We start from the raw sequence: 17,526 nt of genomic DNA on the forward strand, positions 1-17,526 counted from the left end.
ATTGGCAAACTGGACAGTCTCTTTGCAAAAAATAAATGAACAAATCTGTCATCAGAATCATAACCTTCAAAAACCAGTGGAGAACACTTTAACCTCTCTAACCACTCAGTGACAGACTTGAAGGTGGCAGTTTTGCAACAAAAAAAAACTTCAAAACAGACTCCAAGAGAGATGCTGAACTCGAAATTAATATGCAAATTAGACACAATTAACTCAGGCCTTAACAGAGACTGGGAATGGCTGGGTCATTACATTATTGAATCTATTTCCTATGTTAAGTTCTCCTCACACCTTCTATGGTCATCTTAATTATCACGTTCAAAAGTTATTTTCCCCTGCTGATGAGCAGTTCGTCTCAATTGATTTGACTTCTGTTGGTATGCGTACTTCCATCTTTTCATGTTCGTCTATATGTATAAATATCTCCTGTCTGTGTGTTCCATTCTGTGCATCTGAAGAAGTGAGCTGTAGCTCACGAAAGCTCATGCTGAATTAAATTTGTTAGTCTCTAAGGTGCCACAAGTACTCCTGTTCTTTTTAAGGCTGGTGTGTGTATCTCTCTCTCTCCAGTGGGTTGAATTGCTCAGCTGTGTGCTTTCAGGAATTTTCTTTGTTTTCTTCTTTTCTTTTCACCTCCCCGGTAAGCCAACTGTAAGCCAACTATAAGACAGAGGGAATGGCTCAGGGTTCTAAGCCTCAAGTTTGAAGCTCCTAGACTCTCTGAGTGTGTCTACACTGCAGTGTAAGCCCTGGGTTAGTGGAACTCAAGTTAGTAGGCCCTGGGTCTGTTAACCTAGGGGTTGAGCATCTACGCTCATTTGTAATCCCAGGTTACAAATTGTTGAAACCTGAGTCCCAACCTGGGGTTCCTGCATCTACACTGCATTATACAGGCTCAAGTCCAGCTGCCCATATCCCAGATTTCCTTGTGCCCTCCCAAAATGTGGCCACTCTAGCCCTTTGTTTGTGGTGCAAGGTGGGAAAACCCACCAAACTGGACTGTGCAGAGGACAAAGAAAGTCAGCCCATTGGATTGTGGGATACTCCCATAGCACAAGTCCAGTGGGGCTGCATCCAGACTGCAACACATTAGGACTTGAACCCTGCGTGTCAGCTTGACTCAGGCTCGGACCCACCACCCTCGGGAAACCCTAAGTTAGCATGGTTTGTGTGTAGACAGAAGGAGGGTTAGGTCTGAGCCTGAGTTCGACCCTGGGTTTACTCTACAATGTAGACATACCCTCTGGAGCCACAGGGTGGGCTCAGCCTGTTGCCCCACTGTGCAGTTCAGTTGTATGAGTCCTCTGCCTTGTGTGGACGTGAAAGCTCTCTGGGGACTTTCCTCTAAGAGTTAGTCAGCCCTTGAGGTCTGTGGCCTCCTGCTTCCCCTCGCCTGTACAGCTGTTGTGCAACAGAATGCTGCTGCTCTCCACATTGAAGGTGGCTGCATCTCTGTAGGGCTGTCTGTGATGCTCTTTGTGGGGAAAGATGCTGTGTGTCTGTCAGTGGTAGCCTTCACTGAAACTTAGTACAGCAGATTGGAGATCTGGGCAAGTGTCCCAGTGCTGGAGTTTTTCGCAGTGACTGGGATGAGCTAAGCCTGTCTCCTGGGCGCCTAATGGTGGTTTGGGTGAGTTCATGTTATTCCTCTTTCCCTTAGGTCAGTGTTATCTGTACATGAAGACAATAGAGCGGGCGGCTTTCCCCAGTCGACTCTGGGAGCGGGTGAGTTAAATCCCATACCGAGCCTGAAACTTAATCCAGCAAGCTGACAGATGACACTGTTGTTTTGAAAAAAGGTTCACTATTTACCACCTATCCGAAGTGTTCCTGTTTAAACCCACCTAAATCAACCCTAGTGTTTTTGTCCCTAGGTGTGGGCGGTATAATGAGCAGGTTCTGACATGGGGAAACAGCTCAGGACTGGCAACGGGATACAGACACTTCCACTTTGGCATTGTTCTAGTCCACATTATTTTAATTTTTCTTCAACATATGTTTGAAAATAAAAGCATCAGCTGTTCTAGAGAGAACATATCCTCTGTTGCTGAGCATGAATGCAGTATATTATTTGTATATTGGACCAGCAGAACCGTTGTGTCCCTGCAGTTAATGGCATTTAACCTCCTAATGAAATGTCTTATGCCAAGAAAATATCCAACGGCAGCGTAGTCCCTGCTTTTCACAGACTATTAGCTTTGTCATTTTACACTGACTCTTTCTTTAGAAAGCCAGGGCATGCTGTGTTAGAGCTCAAGACTGGGTCTTGGGAGATTTGAGTTCAATTCTCAGTTCTGCCACAGTCAGTCTGTGAATCTCTCAGTGCCTCAGCTGTATAATTGGGATAGCACTTGGGGAGATGTGAAGATACCATGGAGATGGATGCTGTATAAGACACTAGGTAGAACACAGAATGGATGAATCACTGACCAAATTGCTAGGCTTTCATTTGTAATCTAACCTATGATCAATAGAATCCGAAACCAGTAACATTTTAAGTGTTCCTTTGAAGTAATGGCCAAGGGATTTTTTTCTTTGAATGTGTCTGGTCTAGTTGGCTCTGGGGATTGTTAATACATAGACTTGAATCTCTTTTTTTTTTTTCAGATCTGATCTGAGTTGGTCTGATCCTCAGTTCTCATCTGATAGGCCAATGAACAGCTGTCAATCTGTAAATTTAGATGCTGGGATATAATTCCATTCACAAGTGTCCATGCCTCAAAAGCCATCACCACGGCTGGCTCCTTTGTATGTAGTATCAGCAGAGACACCAAGGATTGGATAGATGGGCTACAGACTGAATTGTGTTAGAACACACCCATAATAAGAGACTGTTCTTGCCCCAAAGAGCTTACAGTCTAAATAGGCAAGGCAGACAAAAGGGTAGGAAGGGAATTTTCCCTTTTTATAGAAGAGGATATAAGGGCCAGAGAGATTAAATGACTTCCCAAGGTCACACAGGGAGTCTGTAGCAGAGCTGGGATTAGAAGCCAGATCTTCTGAGTCCCAGTCCAGTGTCTTAACTGCAAGAGCATCCTTCCTCTTGACAGCTGGGTTTTTTTTGGGGGGCGGGGGGGTGGGGGAACAGGAGCGGAAGTGGTGTAGCACCACAACCACCTTAAACTCCACTCCCCTTTGTGAGGATGTCCCAAAATTGCTTCTGCTCCAAAGCTTTTTACCCTCCCTCTCGCCATCAGGTCCGACTGAGCAAGAACTATGAGAAAGCTTTGGAGGAGATAGATGAGAACCTCATCTACTGGCCACGCTTCATCCGTCACAAATGCAAGCAGCGCTTCACCAAGATCACACAATATCTGATCCGCATTCGGAAGCTGACGCTCAAGCGACAGTAAGTGATGGCGGTTCACTTCCTTCTTCCTTCCTTCTGCTCCATACCATCAGCCTGCCTGTCTCTCTCAGGGCTGGTTTATAGTTTAAAATAAATAAATAAATCCTTGTGCCCATCTAACTGAATCAGTTTGAAATTTATTTAGTTACAACCCTAATGTAGACGCACTTAAACTGATTAAAACTGCACTTTTACAAGCTTAGCCTAAGTTTCCTTTGACAGGCCAGTCTGTGCCAGGTGGGGAGCAGGGAGCATCCTGTATCGGGGGTTGGGGAGGGACTTGAATAAACATTCACTCACTTGATGGGCATCAGTGGCCGGTAGACTGAAATCTTCACTAACTGCCCTTCTCTTTTCCCCTATCACAGGAGGAAGATTGTTCCTTTAAGCAAAAAGGTTGAAAGGCGAGAGAAAAGGAGAGAGGTAATGTGACTCTGGTGCAGTCCTGATTCCACTGCTCCTGTTGTGTTTTTTTTTTTTTTTTTTTGTGTTTGCATCTTGGAAATGAATTGATGCCATCTCCTCTTTCCCCTGGTACTAGGAAAAAGCCCTGATTGCTGCTCAGCTGGACAATGCCATTGAGAAGGAGTTACTGGAGAGACTAAAGCAGGAAACGGTAAGGGTTACCGCTAACATCTCCTAGCACAGAAGTGTGTCCCTCTGCTAAGGTAGGGAGTGTTTACCACACTCATTCCAACAGTGACGCATGAGGCAGAATAGAATCCAGCCTGCTCTCCCATTGCTGTGTTGGCACCATGTTTGCTAACAGGAGTTCACACTTGCTTGTGATCATTAGCTCGGCTGAGATGGGAGAGGCTAAGAGGGGGTTCTTCTTACACAGCCACTCTTCTGACATTGGGGAATGCTGTTGGGAAGATAAGCTCTCTAATATTACAAGGACAGAATTATTGGTCACTGGCTCTGTACTTGTTCATAGCCGTATTTGGCTCTGAGTCCTGAAGTGCTGTATAATGTGACTGGCATAAAATGCATAATAAACCAATGCTATAAACCAATGAATAACTGAGTAGTCTCGCCCGCCTGCTAGAGTCAAACCCTTTACTTCCTCAGCATCTCCATCTGGGCAAGGCCTCTGGCCAGCTGCAGCAGTGTCAGCAGAGAGAAAGGCTCTCTTGGCCTGGGTAGCAGTGCAGCCTTTAGCAAGGGCCAACGAGGAGAGCTGATTTAAAAAAAAAAAAAAAAAGGCACATGGGAGAAGGGGGAATCACTGAAATTTGTCCTTTTTTTATCATCTTAAAATATTCGGAAGTTCAGTCTTTTCTACTAGTCCTAACAATCCGCTTTCTGTGTGCCCAATGGTCGAGACAGCTTGGTAGCTTCACATAGCAAATCCAGCAGACTGTACCTATGCGCTAAGATTTACCCCCACCTGCCAAACCAGAAACAGGATATGTTGTGCATAAGCTCTGGATTTCACATAGCTGGATCACTTTGCACCTGCTGCATTTCACTTCTGGAGGGAGCACATAAGGTTTGGCTGCAGTGTATCACTGAAGTCCTTTCAATGACTTGATGATCAACCGATCTGTGCAGGCTGAAATAAGGGGGTGAGTAATGGACGAGCGATCATGCTTTAGGTGACCAGTGCAGAGATCAAGAAAGTAAGGTGTACTCTCCGTTCCTGGTGCACACTGCTAGTCAGGGCAGATTCCTTAAGGGCCAGGTAAAAATGTGGGATGGATTTTGTGCCTGTTAGTCTAATCTAGTTTGGTATAACCCGTGTTCTTACCCCCAGCATGGTGTCAACCATAGCCAAGAGAGTCAGTTCCTAGCAGATCTATCTTCCTAGTATGATTTCAAGCAGGTCTTGTTTTCATTTCAGTACGGAGATATCTATACTTCCCCATACATGCCTTTGACAAGGCTCTGGAACAGCAGGATGACAGAGAGCGAAGCAGAGTCTGACCCGGAGGAGAAGGATGAAGAGGAGAAGACGAGGTAACGTTTTAAAATTCTTTTCATCAGAGTGAGCAGTTGAAAGATCATAGAATATCAGGTTGGAAGGGACCTCAGGAGGTCATCTAGCCCAACCCCCTGCTCAAACAGGAACTATCCCAGACAGATTTTTGCCCTAGATCCCTAAAGGCCCTGTAACTGGGCAGAACTCACCCCTGCGGCGCCTCTGCTGGTTGCTTTAGGGAATTAGCTCAAATATGCAGCTGGAGCGCCCTCTCAGGCCAGTGATCCGCCTTCCGGCTTCTCCACGGGCCCCGTGTCCTCCCTGGACCCTGGTGCCCTTTTACATGGGTTTCTGCCCCGCCTGGCAGTAATCCCTTTCTGTTAGGGGTTTCCCTCCCCAGAGAACCCCCAACCTCGATCCCCACTTGCCTCAGGGTCTTGGCAACTGCCCAGTCATTAGCTAGCCCGACACCCGGGGCAGACTATATTAGCCTCTCATCATCGGCAAAGGGGTTTGGACCTGCTGCCTTGGCCTATCCCTGGGTTGCACCCTGCAACCCCGGTACTCTATGGCCTACTGCTAGGGGCTCTCAGACAGGAGCTCCCCAGCTCCTCTGCCTTTCCCCAGCCCTGCTCCACGCTAGGTACCTTGTCTCAGCAGCCAGGCCCTTCTCTCTCTGAATGCAGAGAGAGACTCTTGGGCTCCTGGCTTCTCTGCCCTTTTATAAGGGCCTGTGGCTCAGTTTGGGGCATGGCCCCAGCTGCAGCCACTTCCCCAATCAGCCCAGCTCAAAAGGCTGCTTGCTCCAGCCCCTTTCCCTGGGCTGTTTTAACCCCTTCAGGGCCAGAGCAGAGATCTACTCTGCTACAGGCCCCCTCAAGGATTGAACTCACAACCCTGGGTTTAGGAGGCCAATGCTCAAACCACTGAGCTATTCCTCCCCCCTAAAATATATATGGAGATATACCTATCTCATAGAACTGGAAGGGACCCCGACAGGTCATCGACTCCAGCCCCCCGCCTTCACTAGCAGGACCAAGTACTGATTAACTTAAGTTAAACCATGACTGCGATAGTGCTGGACCCATTATATATATATATATATGCACGTGGGGTTGTATGAATTTTGCAGGAGAGGGGTATGTATGTAGACAACTGCATATTAATATTCACTCACATCTCCATTCTCCTCTCTCCTATTGTTTGCCAAGTACAATAGGAGTCTGGCTTGTAGCTCTGTTCCTAGTCACTTCCTCCAACCCCAAAGTCCTTTACAGATAACTCCACTGTCTGTAACCTGCTACGAGTGTTAAAATCCCTTACTTGAAAATCAGTGCCAATAATTGGGGGATTTAGTCCAGAAAACTGTCAATTTGTAGAGATACCACTATAGCTTGCAGAAGGCAGCCTGCTGTATGCTGCTGCTGCAGTTAGTAGCGTTCCCTGCTCAGCAGACGTCAGGGAAATGCATCACTTGCTTCTGAAATTTGTTCTTTGTGAATGCTGTGTGGTGGGGAGAATATGTTGCTGTAAGTTCATCATTTACAGTTTTAGTCTTCTACTTAGGAAATGGGGGACAGGGCTACAAGCTCCCCTGTAAATCCTGTTCTGTAAAGGATGGTCCAGGACGCTGACTCCCAGTATCTGAGTGGGTTGCGCACGCCCCTCCGACAGTGACACTCCCCCCTACCCTCCAGTCCTCGTGCGGTGTATCCCATCTAGATGCTCAACTTCTGACCTGATTTCTTACAGGATGCTGACAAGCGGGAGTTTGTAGAAGTAGATGAGAGCGACCTCAGTGACTTTGAGGTATGTGAAACACCCAGATAGCCTGCTCCAGCTATGCATCAAATGGCAAGGGGTATAATGCGTGTGCAGTGATACAGACACCAAGAGTTCTGGCCCTGATCTTGCTTGACGATTACACTAAACTGGCTGAAGGGTCATAGCTAAACTTAGAGCATGAGCTCACTAATATTACAAGGACAGAATTATTGGTCACTGGCTCTGTACTTGTTCATAGTTGTATTTGGCTCTGAGCCTCAGTCCTGAAGTGCCATATAATGTGACTGGCATAAAATGCCAGAATATTAAATCAATGGAATGCAGCCCTGATCATCCTGCCATTTTCAGTCCTCCTACAACTGCCCAGTTTTACTCCTTTTAATCCCAAACATCCTCCCCTCTGGCTGTGGTCAGAGCTGTGTTCATGGGATTAGTGCCTGAGCAATTAGATTCACATGTTGTTATATCAGACTGCAGCGTATCTGTTCTATTCCCTTCAAAGGCAGCATGGAATAGATAACAGGGAGCCAGGACCTACATGCTGGGAGTAATGCATTTGCAGAGGAGCGGAGGCTTACTTAAAATACAGCACTTTCAAGTCAGTATCTGTATTAACCCTCCTGCCTTCCCTCCTGTCCAGGACATGGATAAGCTGGCAACAAGCAGTGAGGAGGAGCAGGACGACAAATCCTCCAGTGAGGAAGAGGAGAAAGAGATGGCGGAGAGAACCTGTCACTCCAAATCCAAGGGCAAAACTCCTGTGAAAGGACCAGCGAGGATAAAACGAGCCTACATTGAAATAGAGTATGAACAGGAAACAGAACCTACATCCAAACAGAAAGCAACCTGACTCCCTTGAAGGAGGGTATAAACTTGAGCTGTGTGCTGGACAGTGGGACTGTATAGCTGGAGGAGTACCTGACAGTATGACTTTAGCAGGGGGCATTTTGACAGGTGCAGAATCAAATTTAAATATTTTAATATAATAAAAAAACAAAAGCAAGTTCTGGCTATTAGTAGCTGTCTCTCAGGTGTTCTCTTGCACTTGTCGGATGCAAGCCCGAAGGCTACAGTTATCACAGCTGTGGTAGATTCCTTCAAGCAGGATCTGCAAGGGGAAAAGCACAAACACCTCACATGTTACTACTCTCCTGTTACCCACCTTAATTACATTGTAGCAACTGGAGAAGGGTACTGCAAACACTGAGGCACTATGGGGTGGAAGCATCCTTGTACTTCAATGGGTCATTTTTATATCGCCTCAATTTCCCTATGTATGTATGTATCCGAGCTACCTCCTGAGCCACCTTCTGCATCACCTAGAGAAGACACCTGACTATCTGTCTATATGTCTTTATGGCTACATGCTAGCCCAGAGAGCCTTACAATTCCATAAGTGGTGTGTTTAAGCTGTCTCCCTTAACTACAGATGGTGCTGTGGACTCCAGGACTTTGCTAAGGGAAAGACAAAAAAAGCCCCACATGCCCAGAGCCCTTCTACGTGATGTTCTGTCCTAAAAAGTCACTAGTACTTTAGTTTTGTTTTGTTTTCCCCTTTAAAGAAACAGATTTACAGAATGGGATTTGGAGTCCCTGGCTCACCTTCACTTGCCCCTGAGAGCAGTGATCCAGCAGGATCAGGCACTCTGTGGCCCCATGGAGCAGGGCTGTTTTCACTGGCTGTGGTGTCAGGCCTCCATCAGTAGATACACCCCAAATCATCTTCAGCAGGGCCTTGAGGAGCACAGTGAGCCTGCATGCCATTCTGTGATGGAAAACAGATACTTTGAAGAACCTCTTCCTGAGCCTGTCTCTAGGCTGGTGGAGAATAGGGGAAAGCATGTCCTAACTGCTGCAGGACCCACTTACTAGAGAGTGCCTGTGTGCCATTCAACTGTGCATTGCTCTAGACTGCCATTGGTCTCAGTCATGATCAGGACAGCAGCCTAGACTACATGCTAGGTTAGAAAACACTTCAGGGGCAAGAGGCTCATTTTTAAAGCAGCAAGAGTAGTTTAGCATTTGCCTTAAAGCCCAAAGGCTAGGAAATATTGCCTGACAGCACAGGGCTTATACAGTGTGTTCCCCCCTCCCACTTCTATTAAGTCTCCCCCAATTAATCAGTTATTCAAGCCAGGGTCTGAATCTCTAGCGTGGTAGCCTGCTGTGTGGTAACATCCCTTACAGATGTTGCTAAAGCGCAGTGAAAGCCCCGGAGTACGGCTTGGCTTACTCAAGTGGGCCAAGCTGCACTCTGGGACTTGGATGGTGCTGCAGCAGTGTCCACGTGGGATGTTACCACACAACAAGCTGATGGGCTGTCAGTTCACAGCCTGGCTCATTGCACAGTAACCTACTGTCTGGGGCCACCCTTCTGATTTGAACTCTCCTAAAATGCAGGCAAATACTGTGGCCATGAAGCTGAATGACCACCACATGTTTTAATGTGACCACCAGGGGGTGTCCATATTCCCTGAATGCAAAGGAAACTGAGTATTAAAGATTGCATATATAGGACTAAAGTCTATATAAAGTGCTGCTTAATTCATCCTAAGATCTACATGCAGGAAAAACAGCTTTCGTTCCTGTGCGTGGACTGTGTCTTCCACAGTTGCCAAGTGATGCCAAAATGAGGATTGGTCTAGCTGTGGGACTGTTTCTGAACTAACATCACTGTAGAGGGGATTTCAGTTCTGTGATAAGACTGACTCCTGTTGACACAGAACTCAAGACTAGAGATCCATTTCTCACTCAGTCCAAGGTATCTTCCTCAAATCCCCAGACAAGTGTAGCTTAGTAAGGGTGAGAGCATTCAGGTTTTGCTTCCTATTGTAGCCATTTCTCCTAAAGGTACCTTGGCCAGGCATGCTGTATGGTGCACTTCAGTGTCTCTAATATTCCCAATCTGGCTGCTTCATCTGGACCATCACAGAGCTCCAGGTATCCCACAATCACCCGCTCCAGCCTCTTCAGGTGCTGTGCTATCAGGATGCCAAGTCTGCCAAGACAAGAAGAGTCATGGAGGGAAGTTACCGTGGCCAATAAGTAATCAACGAAAGGCTAATGCACAGTTCTTACCTCTTCACGAAGGCAGGCAGGTTCCTGGCATACACTCTCCGGAGTGGGAGCCGGTGTTCTGCTTCCATGTGAGTCAGAACTAGCTGCAGGACCTCATGACAGGGAGTTGCTGCTCTGAGTTCCTGAGACAGCCGCTGTGGGGATTTCTCCAGAACCAGCAGCAGGTCCAACAAGCATAGCAGCACCACCTGATGCAATGAGAAGCAGGAAAGGAGTCACTATACAGCTTCTTCGGTAGTCTGAGGGCAGTGCTCTCAACCTTTCCAGCCTACTGTGCCCCTTTCAGGAGTCTGATTTGTCTTGCGTACCCCTAACTTTCACTTCTCTTAAAAAATACTTGCTTTCAAAATCAGACAAAAATACAAAAGTGTCACAGCCACATTATTACTGAAAAATTGCTTTCTCATTTTTACCATAGAATTATAAAATAAAATTGATTGGAATATAAATACTGTACTTATGTCAGTACATAGTGTATATAGAGCACTATAAACAAGTCATATGAAATTTTAGTTTGCACTGACTCAGTGCTTTTTATGTAGCTTGTAAAACTAGGCAGATATCTAGATGAGCTGATGTACCCCCTAGAAAACCTCTGTGTACTCCCACAGGTATACATACCCTTAGTTGAGAACCACTGTCTTAAGGCACGGGAATGTGTGTCATTCTTTCATGGCCTTTCACATCTTTGGCCTCTCTACACGGACTGCAAATAGGGGGGGCAGGACATGGGGTCCTTTTCCCTGTCCATTAAGACCTAACTCGAGATCCAAATTCATTTCATATGGGGGCCACTAATCAATGGTCAGATAGTAATAACAAGGCTAGATTAGAAATGGTGACCTAGAAAATGGAGGTTCTATAGCCCAATCCTCTTAGCTATCCATTATATTAATTAAAATCCCAGTAGGATTGATCAAGGTTTAGAGTAAACCACAGTGGCTTACCTGAATGAGCTGTGCCTCCCGTACATAGAGGTGATGGTACAGTGCATGGTAGACAACCTGTGCCCTGTTAAACTGGTTCAAATCAGCAGCTGGCTGCAACAACATAGAAACATCTGTGTGTAATTCAATGTGATGGAACATTCAGCAGTTCTGTACAAAGGTGATCACCTCAGCTCTGCTAGAACAGGTCTGCTACACTTCACAGTACAGGGAGAATGTAACAGCACATCTGTGCTTTACAAACCAGGGCTATTAAAATACTCCTTCAAATGACAAACAGCAAGCAAGGAGTGCTTTTTGTTTAATGCTTAGGGGGAATTGGGAAACAGGACACTTGAGTTCTATTTCCATTACTCACCATGTGGCCATAAGTCTGTACCTCTTTTTTACCATCTTTTATAGATGGGTGAATATTCACAAACCTTGCAGAAGGGGGAGATGGTAAATGTATTTGTGTCTATAAAGAGATACGAGGTGAAAGGTCTAGAGAAAAGCAAAAGTGTTGTTATTATTAAACTGAGTTCCTACTCCTGCTTAAACTACACAGCAGCACTGCCAGAAAACCCCCACAAAACTAACTTTAAAGTAATTGGGAACATATGTGGAAATACTTCAAGATTTGCCCAGCATTTTATAAATAGCCCTGATTAGCATCCACCTTTTTATGAGTCACACACAGATGGACATGGATATTTTCCAGCTGCCACTATTATTGCAGTCTGAACACTGTAGAAAAATGAAGCTGAGAAGTGGTGTGCCATGTCCAGTGTCAGCTTGGGAGTTAACAGCAGAGCCAGGAATCCTGACTAGAGTCCTCTACTCTAACCATTACACCACAGTTCCTTCGATGGTTCACCTATGGCAACATGGTCCCTCCTCCTCCCAGCAGTGATCTTTCCTTACCACATTGAGAATGATATGATGCAGGCAGCACACACCCAGGATTTTATTCTCCTCCTGGTAGTCATCCGAGAAGAGCAGTGATGGTGGGAGGACACTCTCCAGGTGAGGGCTAAGCCATGGCCGGGTGACTTGACGCAGCGTCCAGGAGAACACATGCTTTGTGGAAGGGTTTCGCTTCCAAGTTTCTCTGGAAAAATGCACAAAGCAAACATGACCCTAGTGGTTTCACTGCAGCATCACACCACAAGATTCAGGTCACAGACCAGGACTAGCCCGTGATTAGGGCAGACTTCTGTTCTTTTTTTATATGCAAACCTTTTCCCCCTTTAAATCAAATAGTTTCTTGCTCTGTGAAAAGTCTTTGACACTTTAACCAGCAAAAAGGTGACAAGGCAACTAGCAGCAGAAAGTAGATTCCAAGTAATAAAACATTAACAGTAACATTTTCACAAGTAACCACAAATTATTGTTGTTATTATTTTAGCTATTTACAAGTTTAGGAAGTTTTAACAGGTTTACAAATCCTTGCCGTGTAAATATCAGAGACATAACAATAATCAATCATTGCAACAGTGACTTTTGTTTAGACTAGAGAAACATTATACAGTAATATACTCATCCATTCTCTCTATTTAACTGTGTTACCACATTACAAAGTCAACATCTTTATACTACCCATGACCCATTGTTTCTGTAGCCACTGGTTTTGGGTGCCTTAGTTTTGGGGGCACACCTCTGAAATCCCTTGGGCCTGATTTTCTACAGAGCTGCCATTAACTTCAAGGAGAACAAGTGCAAGAACAGGCCCCAAAGAGGCACATTGTTTATTTCAGTAAGGTGCTGAACAATGACCAGGCCACAGGGGCAGTCAACCATTTGCATACAACTTTTTGGGGGGATCCCATGTTTGGCTAATTGATTCTCCCCAGCCCAGGCACCTGCACTGATCCCAGCTACCTGCTCTATCTTCTCAGTAAAGTTTGTTCAGTGAACTATTTATTCCTGAAATCACAAGTGTTTCAATAGATTCAGAACTTGACCATAGTTCAGCAGTGCCCCTTACCTCACTGCAATGCTCAGTAGTACCTCCAGTCCTTTGACCTACTAGTGCCAAGCCTCACCAAGCAAACCCCTCTGGGCAAGTGATCTTACTTACTTAGTCAGCTCTGGCTTCAGGAGTCCCATCACAGCAGCAAACCTCCCTTCTTCATCTTTGCTTCCTCCCTGGAGGAATTCAGCCACTGACCCACAGCCTGCAACCTGAACCAGCAAGGTCAGCAGTTCCTGTGCTATTGACCGAGACCTCGAGCTGGTCCACGGCTTCTCTGCATGGTGTGTTGCAGCAAAGATGTAGATCAGTCCTAGGCAACGTGGCAGGACCTGCCTCACCATCACGTCACCGAGGGACCTGGATCCCTTGATAGCTTCCACTTTAGCAAGGAGGCTAAGAAACACCAAGCCAACATCTGCTGTTCTATCGGCCACTGTGGTGTAAAAGTCATCATTACCGGGTGGGCCCCCGGTGTCTGAATCCTGCTTTGGCAATGCTGCATAGTGGCACAGCACAGACACCAAGTCCCCCAGCAACTTGGGGGTGACATTGAGGTGGCAGCCCCCAAACAGCCACTGGCAGTCTGCAGCCTCGAAGAGCACATGCAGGTCTCTGACCATCCCTGCCTTGGCACTGCCACTGACTCCCTCCGCTGAGAAAAGCAACAAGATTTGGGAAAGAACCTGCTCTGCTGGGGGGGCAGTGGCAGCTAAGCATTCGGGGTCTCTCCTGTCTGATGGGCTCTCCAACTGCAGGGATTTCAGCAGGCTGCTGAGCTCCATGGTGCTGATTGCAGAGACACCCCCACCCGGGCCACCGCCCTTCCTACACTGATCCTAAGTCCTGACCACAACCACCTCCCACACTCTCTCCCTCACGGACAGACCCGACACCCTGACCCCCCTATATAGACCCCCCCGTTCCACCCGCTATATTTACACTGCCGCCAACTGTAATCCCCACCCTTAAGCCCTGACGCCACTCCCTCTCCTATACTGACCCTAATCCTGCACCCCCACTCGCCCAGGTCAGCCTGGAAGCCCCCAGGAAATGTCTTTAACAGCGGGGAGGGGGGAGACTCTCCCACGCCCAATGCCCCTCATGCCCAGCCCTGCCCCTGGGTATAGAGAAGCTACGGGGGGGGTATAATCACCAGTCCTGGCCCCCGTCTTTGTGTGGGGGGTGCTAGAAACCCCCTCTCCGCCCAGGGCACTGACTCTCCTCCTGAGAAGGGGGAGGTGCAAGCTCCCTTCAACAGGGTGGGGGTCCCAGGTGCCCCCCCTTCTTCAGGCCAAGGGGTCCCCTCCCCTGTGCAGCCCCCCAGGAGTGTGAGCAGGCGACCCAGCTCCCGCCGGGGGTGCAAACAGCCCAAACTCCCCGATTCCTCCAGCCCAGAGGTGGATCCACCCTCCCCCGGAAACCCCTTCCCCCAACTGCCGGAAACCACGCCGCACTCCCTGCCTTTCCCAGCACTGTCGCAACCCCCCTGCTCCCACGTGAGCATCGCGCTGCCGTAAAGGCGGAGAGTGAGCGGCGCTCTCCAGGGTGAGGGAGGCGGGGTCTAGATTTGCATAAATTAGCATGCGTAAAGAGACAGCGGCTCACGCTCCGATCCTGCCGCTCCACGGGGGCCCAGATAGCAAATAAGGGCCCGCTGGAGCGGGGTATGACTACAAGTCGCGTCTCGTTGGGGGCGGAGGGGACTCGTTGGGGGCAGCTCGGACTGGGGCCGGGCGCGGTCCGCTCGCTCTGACGTGGAAGTCATTGGCATGGCATGGTCCCCCCGAGCGCGACAATCGCGCGTTGATCCTTCAGGTTCTGAAACGTGATGAATGGGGTTTGCACACGGCTGTGTGACATGTGCCGTCCTTTTGTGTTACGACGGGGCACAGTACCCATCTGACCAGAACCTGGGGGCTGAGAATACTATGGGGTGAGGGGAGTTGTTTTGGGAAAAATAGGGGAAGTACGTTGTGAGGGGTGAGATTGGGTGTACACGTCTGTTATGTTTTGTTAGTTTCGTTTTAGGGTGGTTCGCAGTCTGTAAATCGATCTTCTGAATACATTTGTGTTCGGAATGGTTAAATGTTATACAAAGGCAAGGTTTTGATACGATTTTGTTTCTGTGTGTGTGGCCCAGGCGCTAGTGGGTGCTCTAGAAATATTCTTCGCTCGTAATGCTCTTTGTATGTATATTGTGTTCTTTGCACAATATTTTCAAGTGTGATTCCTAATTTTGGGTACCTTGCTTGACATACTTTAAAGGGGCTGATTTTCAGGGGGTGAGTGCTTATCACTTTTGGGGAAATCAAGTGTAGTTAGGATGCCTACATTTGGGCACAAAATGACTAGTCATTTTTAAAAATCATGCCATGGATTTGCAGAATTCATTTTAGGGCTGACAATAACTCTTTTTATGCCTTGAGGTAAGAAGTCGTATTTTATCAGGACACTCTTCATCTTTTTATTTAATTTACAGAATTCCTCCTTGTTTCCTGTGAAATGAGAGCAGAAAATAATATATTAGCACAGTCTCTGCTTATTCACTTCAAAACTTTATGTAGGTGGCTATGTACTCTTCTTTGCTAATTATGAAACTGTTATAGACAGGAGACATGACCTGGCTGAAGTCTCAAAAGCCAGCTGCTGAGTTGGGACTAGAACTCAGGAATGCTGCCTCCACTCTACCAGACCAAGTGTAAAACTTCAAAGTGCCTAAATTCCATTTTCAAAGGTGACTTATTTTAGCAAATTGGGATTTAGGCACTTTGAAAATTTTACCCTGACTCTGTATTGGTACCTTCTATTGCTGGATCTCACAATGACCTGCCTTGTGACTGGGCTAGTCACTTTCCCTCTCTGTAGCCAAGTTTCCCTTATGTAACGTGAAAATAACAATACTTACTTTCTTCAGTAGAGATGCTTTGATATCAATGGATGATATAAGGGGGAATACTATAGTATCTAATTACTGGATAGGTTTTTGGGACCGTGCAAGGCAATTGAGAAATCCCAAAGAAGTGGCGTAGTTGCTGAGCTGACCGGTCTTCCTTCCATGTGTCTGATGTTGAGTGACTTTTCCTGTTGCGACCGACAGATGGCAGTAGGGAATGTATGAAGCAAATGTTCTTAAAATGGTCGGATATCTCACAACAATAAATTTACAGAGTTGTATTTGGAATGCTTTGTACATCAAGGACTAAATGATTTCTGCCCCATGACTCCCTTGTTCTCTCCTGTCGCACAGGCCCGCAGAGAACAAAGATGGAATACAGAGCTGCTACAGGAAGTGCTGGGATAGAGGCACAGATGTTACGTCCCTGCAATATATCCATCAGCCACTAAACTCTGATTTTACTAGCCTGAGAGAAAGGGCCCAAGAAACACTTAAGGACTCAGAGCTAGAGAAGCATGTGTCAGGCTTTAATTGCATGGCTCAAGGAAACAGTTCTTCCTGAGAAATAATACAATTTTGTTTGATCAAAACATAACACTCACTGGGTGGCTGGCAGATGAAATGTCCCTTTACACTTCCATTCTTCTCATGCTATGGTTATATTTGTGTGTGTCTGTATGAGCAGATGACCCACGCAAGCTCATGAATTGCAAGACTTAAACATCCTTTGGTGGGGCTGGAAATAAGTAGTTGTGCTTAAACACTGTTTTCTTCCTGATCCTTAGTGGTATTCACCTTGTGGTCTGAAGAATGAGGATTAATAACCCATGCATTTTTGTCCCTCCCACTGTCACTGCAGCTTAAGAACATAAGAGCGGCCAGACCAAAGGTCCATCTAGCCTAGTGTCTTGTCTTCTGAAAGTGGCCAATGCCAGGTGCCCCAGAAGGAATGAACAGAACAGGTCATCATCAAGTAATCCATCCCCTGTTGCACATTCCCTGCTTTAGGCAAACAGAGGCTAGGGACACATCCCTGCCCATCTTGGCTAATAGCCATTGATGGACCTATCCTCCATGAACTTAACTAGTTCTTTTTTGAACCCTGTTATATAGTCTTGGCCATCACAACATTCTCTGGCAAAGAGTTCCACAGGTCGACTCTGTGTTGTGTGAAGAAAGACTTCTTTTGTTTGTTTTAAACCCGCTACCTATTCATTTCATTTGTTGACCCCCAGTTCTTGTGTTATGAGAAGGAATAAATAACATCTCCTCCTTATTTACCTTCTCCAAACCAGTCATGATTTTATAGACTTTTATCTTATCCAATGAGCTTTTATTCATATAAATGTCCAATTAATGTCTAGATCATCCTAAGGTATTAAATATCCTGCAGCAGTAAGTTTTACCTGTGACGGAGATGTTAATAGGGCTGGGCAGGAAACCGTTTTCCTGTTCCATAAGAATCTAATATTTTGAAAAAAACATTTCTGCTGAATTGGGACAAAAAGTCAATCTCAAATTTCTGCAAACTGAAAACCCAAAATCTTTTTTAGATCTGGTCAATTAAAATATTTCAGTAATTGACAGATTTAATTT

At 46.5% G+C, this 17,526-nt stretch overlaps 2 protein-coding genes, 1 long non-coding RNA gene and 1 other non-coding gene across 4 annotated transcripts in view; 3 read left to right on the plus strand and 1 right to left on the minus strand.

Annotated features, from left to right (window-relative positions):
- Positions 1-8,071, plus strand: part of MAK16 (MAK16 homolog) — a 12,056-nt gene extending 3,985 nt beyond the window's left edge. The window contains 9 exon segments of the mRNA XM_075062007.1: positions 1,661-1,725; positions 3,198-3,349; positions 3,718-3,772; positions 3,891-3,965; positions 5,193-5,205; positions 5,208-5,251; positions 5,253-5,308; positions 7,007-7,079; positions 7,696-8,071. Of these exon segments, the coding sequence (XP_074918108.1) occupies positions 1,661-1,725; positions 3,198-3,349; positions 3,718-3,772; positions 3,891-3,965; positions 5,193-5,205; positions 5,208-5,251; positions 5,253-5,308; positions 7,007-7,079; positions 7,696-7,905 (743 nt within the window). The 3' untranslated portion in view covers positions 7,906-8,071.
- Positions 8,018-14,470, minus strand: TTI2 (TELO2 interacting protein 2). The gene is made up of 7 exons (XM_032806055.2): positions 13,140-14,470; positions 11,984-12,170; positions 11,081-11,173; positions 10,134-10,321; positions 9,910-10,053; positions 8,658-8,820; positions 8,018-8,163 (listed from the first exon to the last, which is right to left on the minus strand). The coding sequence occupies exons 1-7, from the start codon at positions 13,814-13,816 to the stop codon at positions 8,083-8,085; spliced, it is 1,533 nt and encodes a 510-aa protein (XP_032661946.1). The 5' UTR covers positions 13,817-14,470; the 3' UTR covers positions 8,018-8,082.
- A 74-nt stretch (positions 14,471-14,544) lies between these two features.
- Positions 14,545-17,145, plus strand: LOC142046362 (uncharacterized). The gene is made up of 2 exons (XR_012655294.1): positions 14,545-14,698; positions 16,282-17,145. It is a non-coding gene; the product is annotated as an uncharacterized LOC142046362 (long non-coding RNA).
- On the plus strand, positions 14,841-14,939 carry LOC116839839 (small nucleolar RNA U13). The gene has a single exon (XR_004377243.1). It is a non-coding gene; the product is annotated as a small nucleolar RNA U13 (small nucleolar RNA).
- Positions 17,146-17,526: the final 381 nt, after the last annotated feature.

The sequence above is a fragment of the Chelonoidis abingdonii genome, chromosome 2 (genome assembly GCF_003597395.2).
Source record: "Chelonoidis abingdonii isolate Lonesome George chromosome 2, CheloAbing_2.0, whole genome shotgun sequence".
In the NCBI taxonomy this organism is placed as follows: Eukaryota; Metazoa; Chordata; order Testudines; family Testudinidae; genus Chelonoidis; species Chelonoidis abingdonii.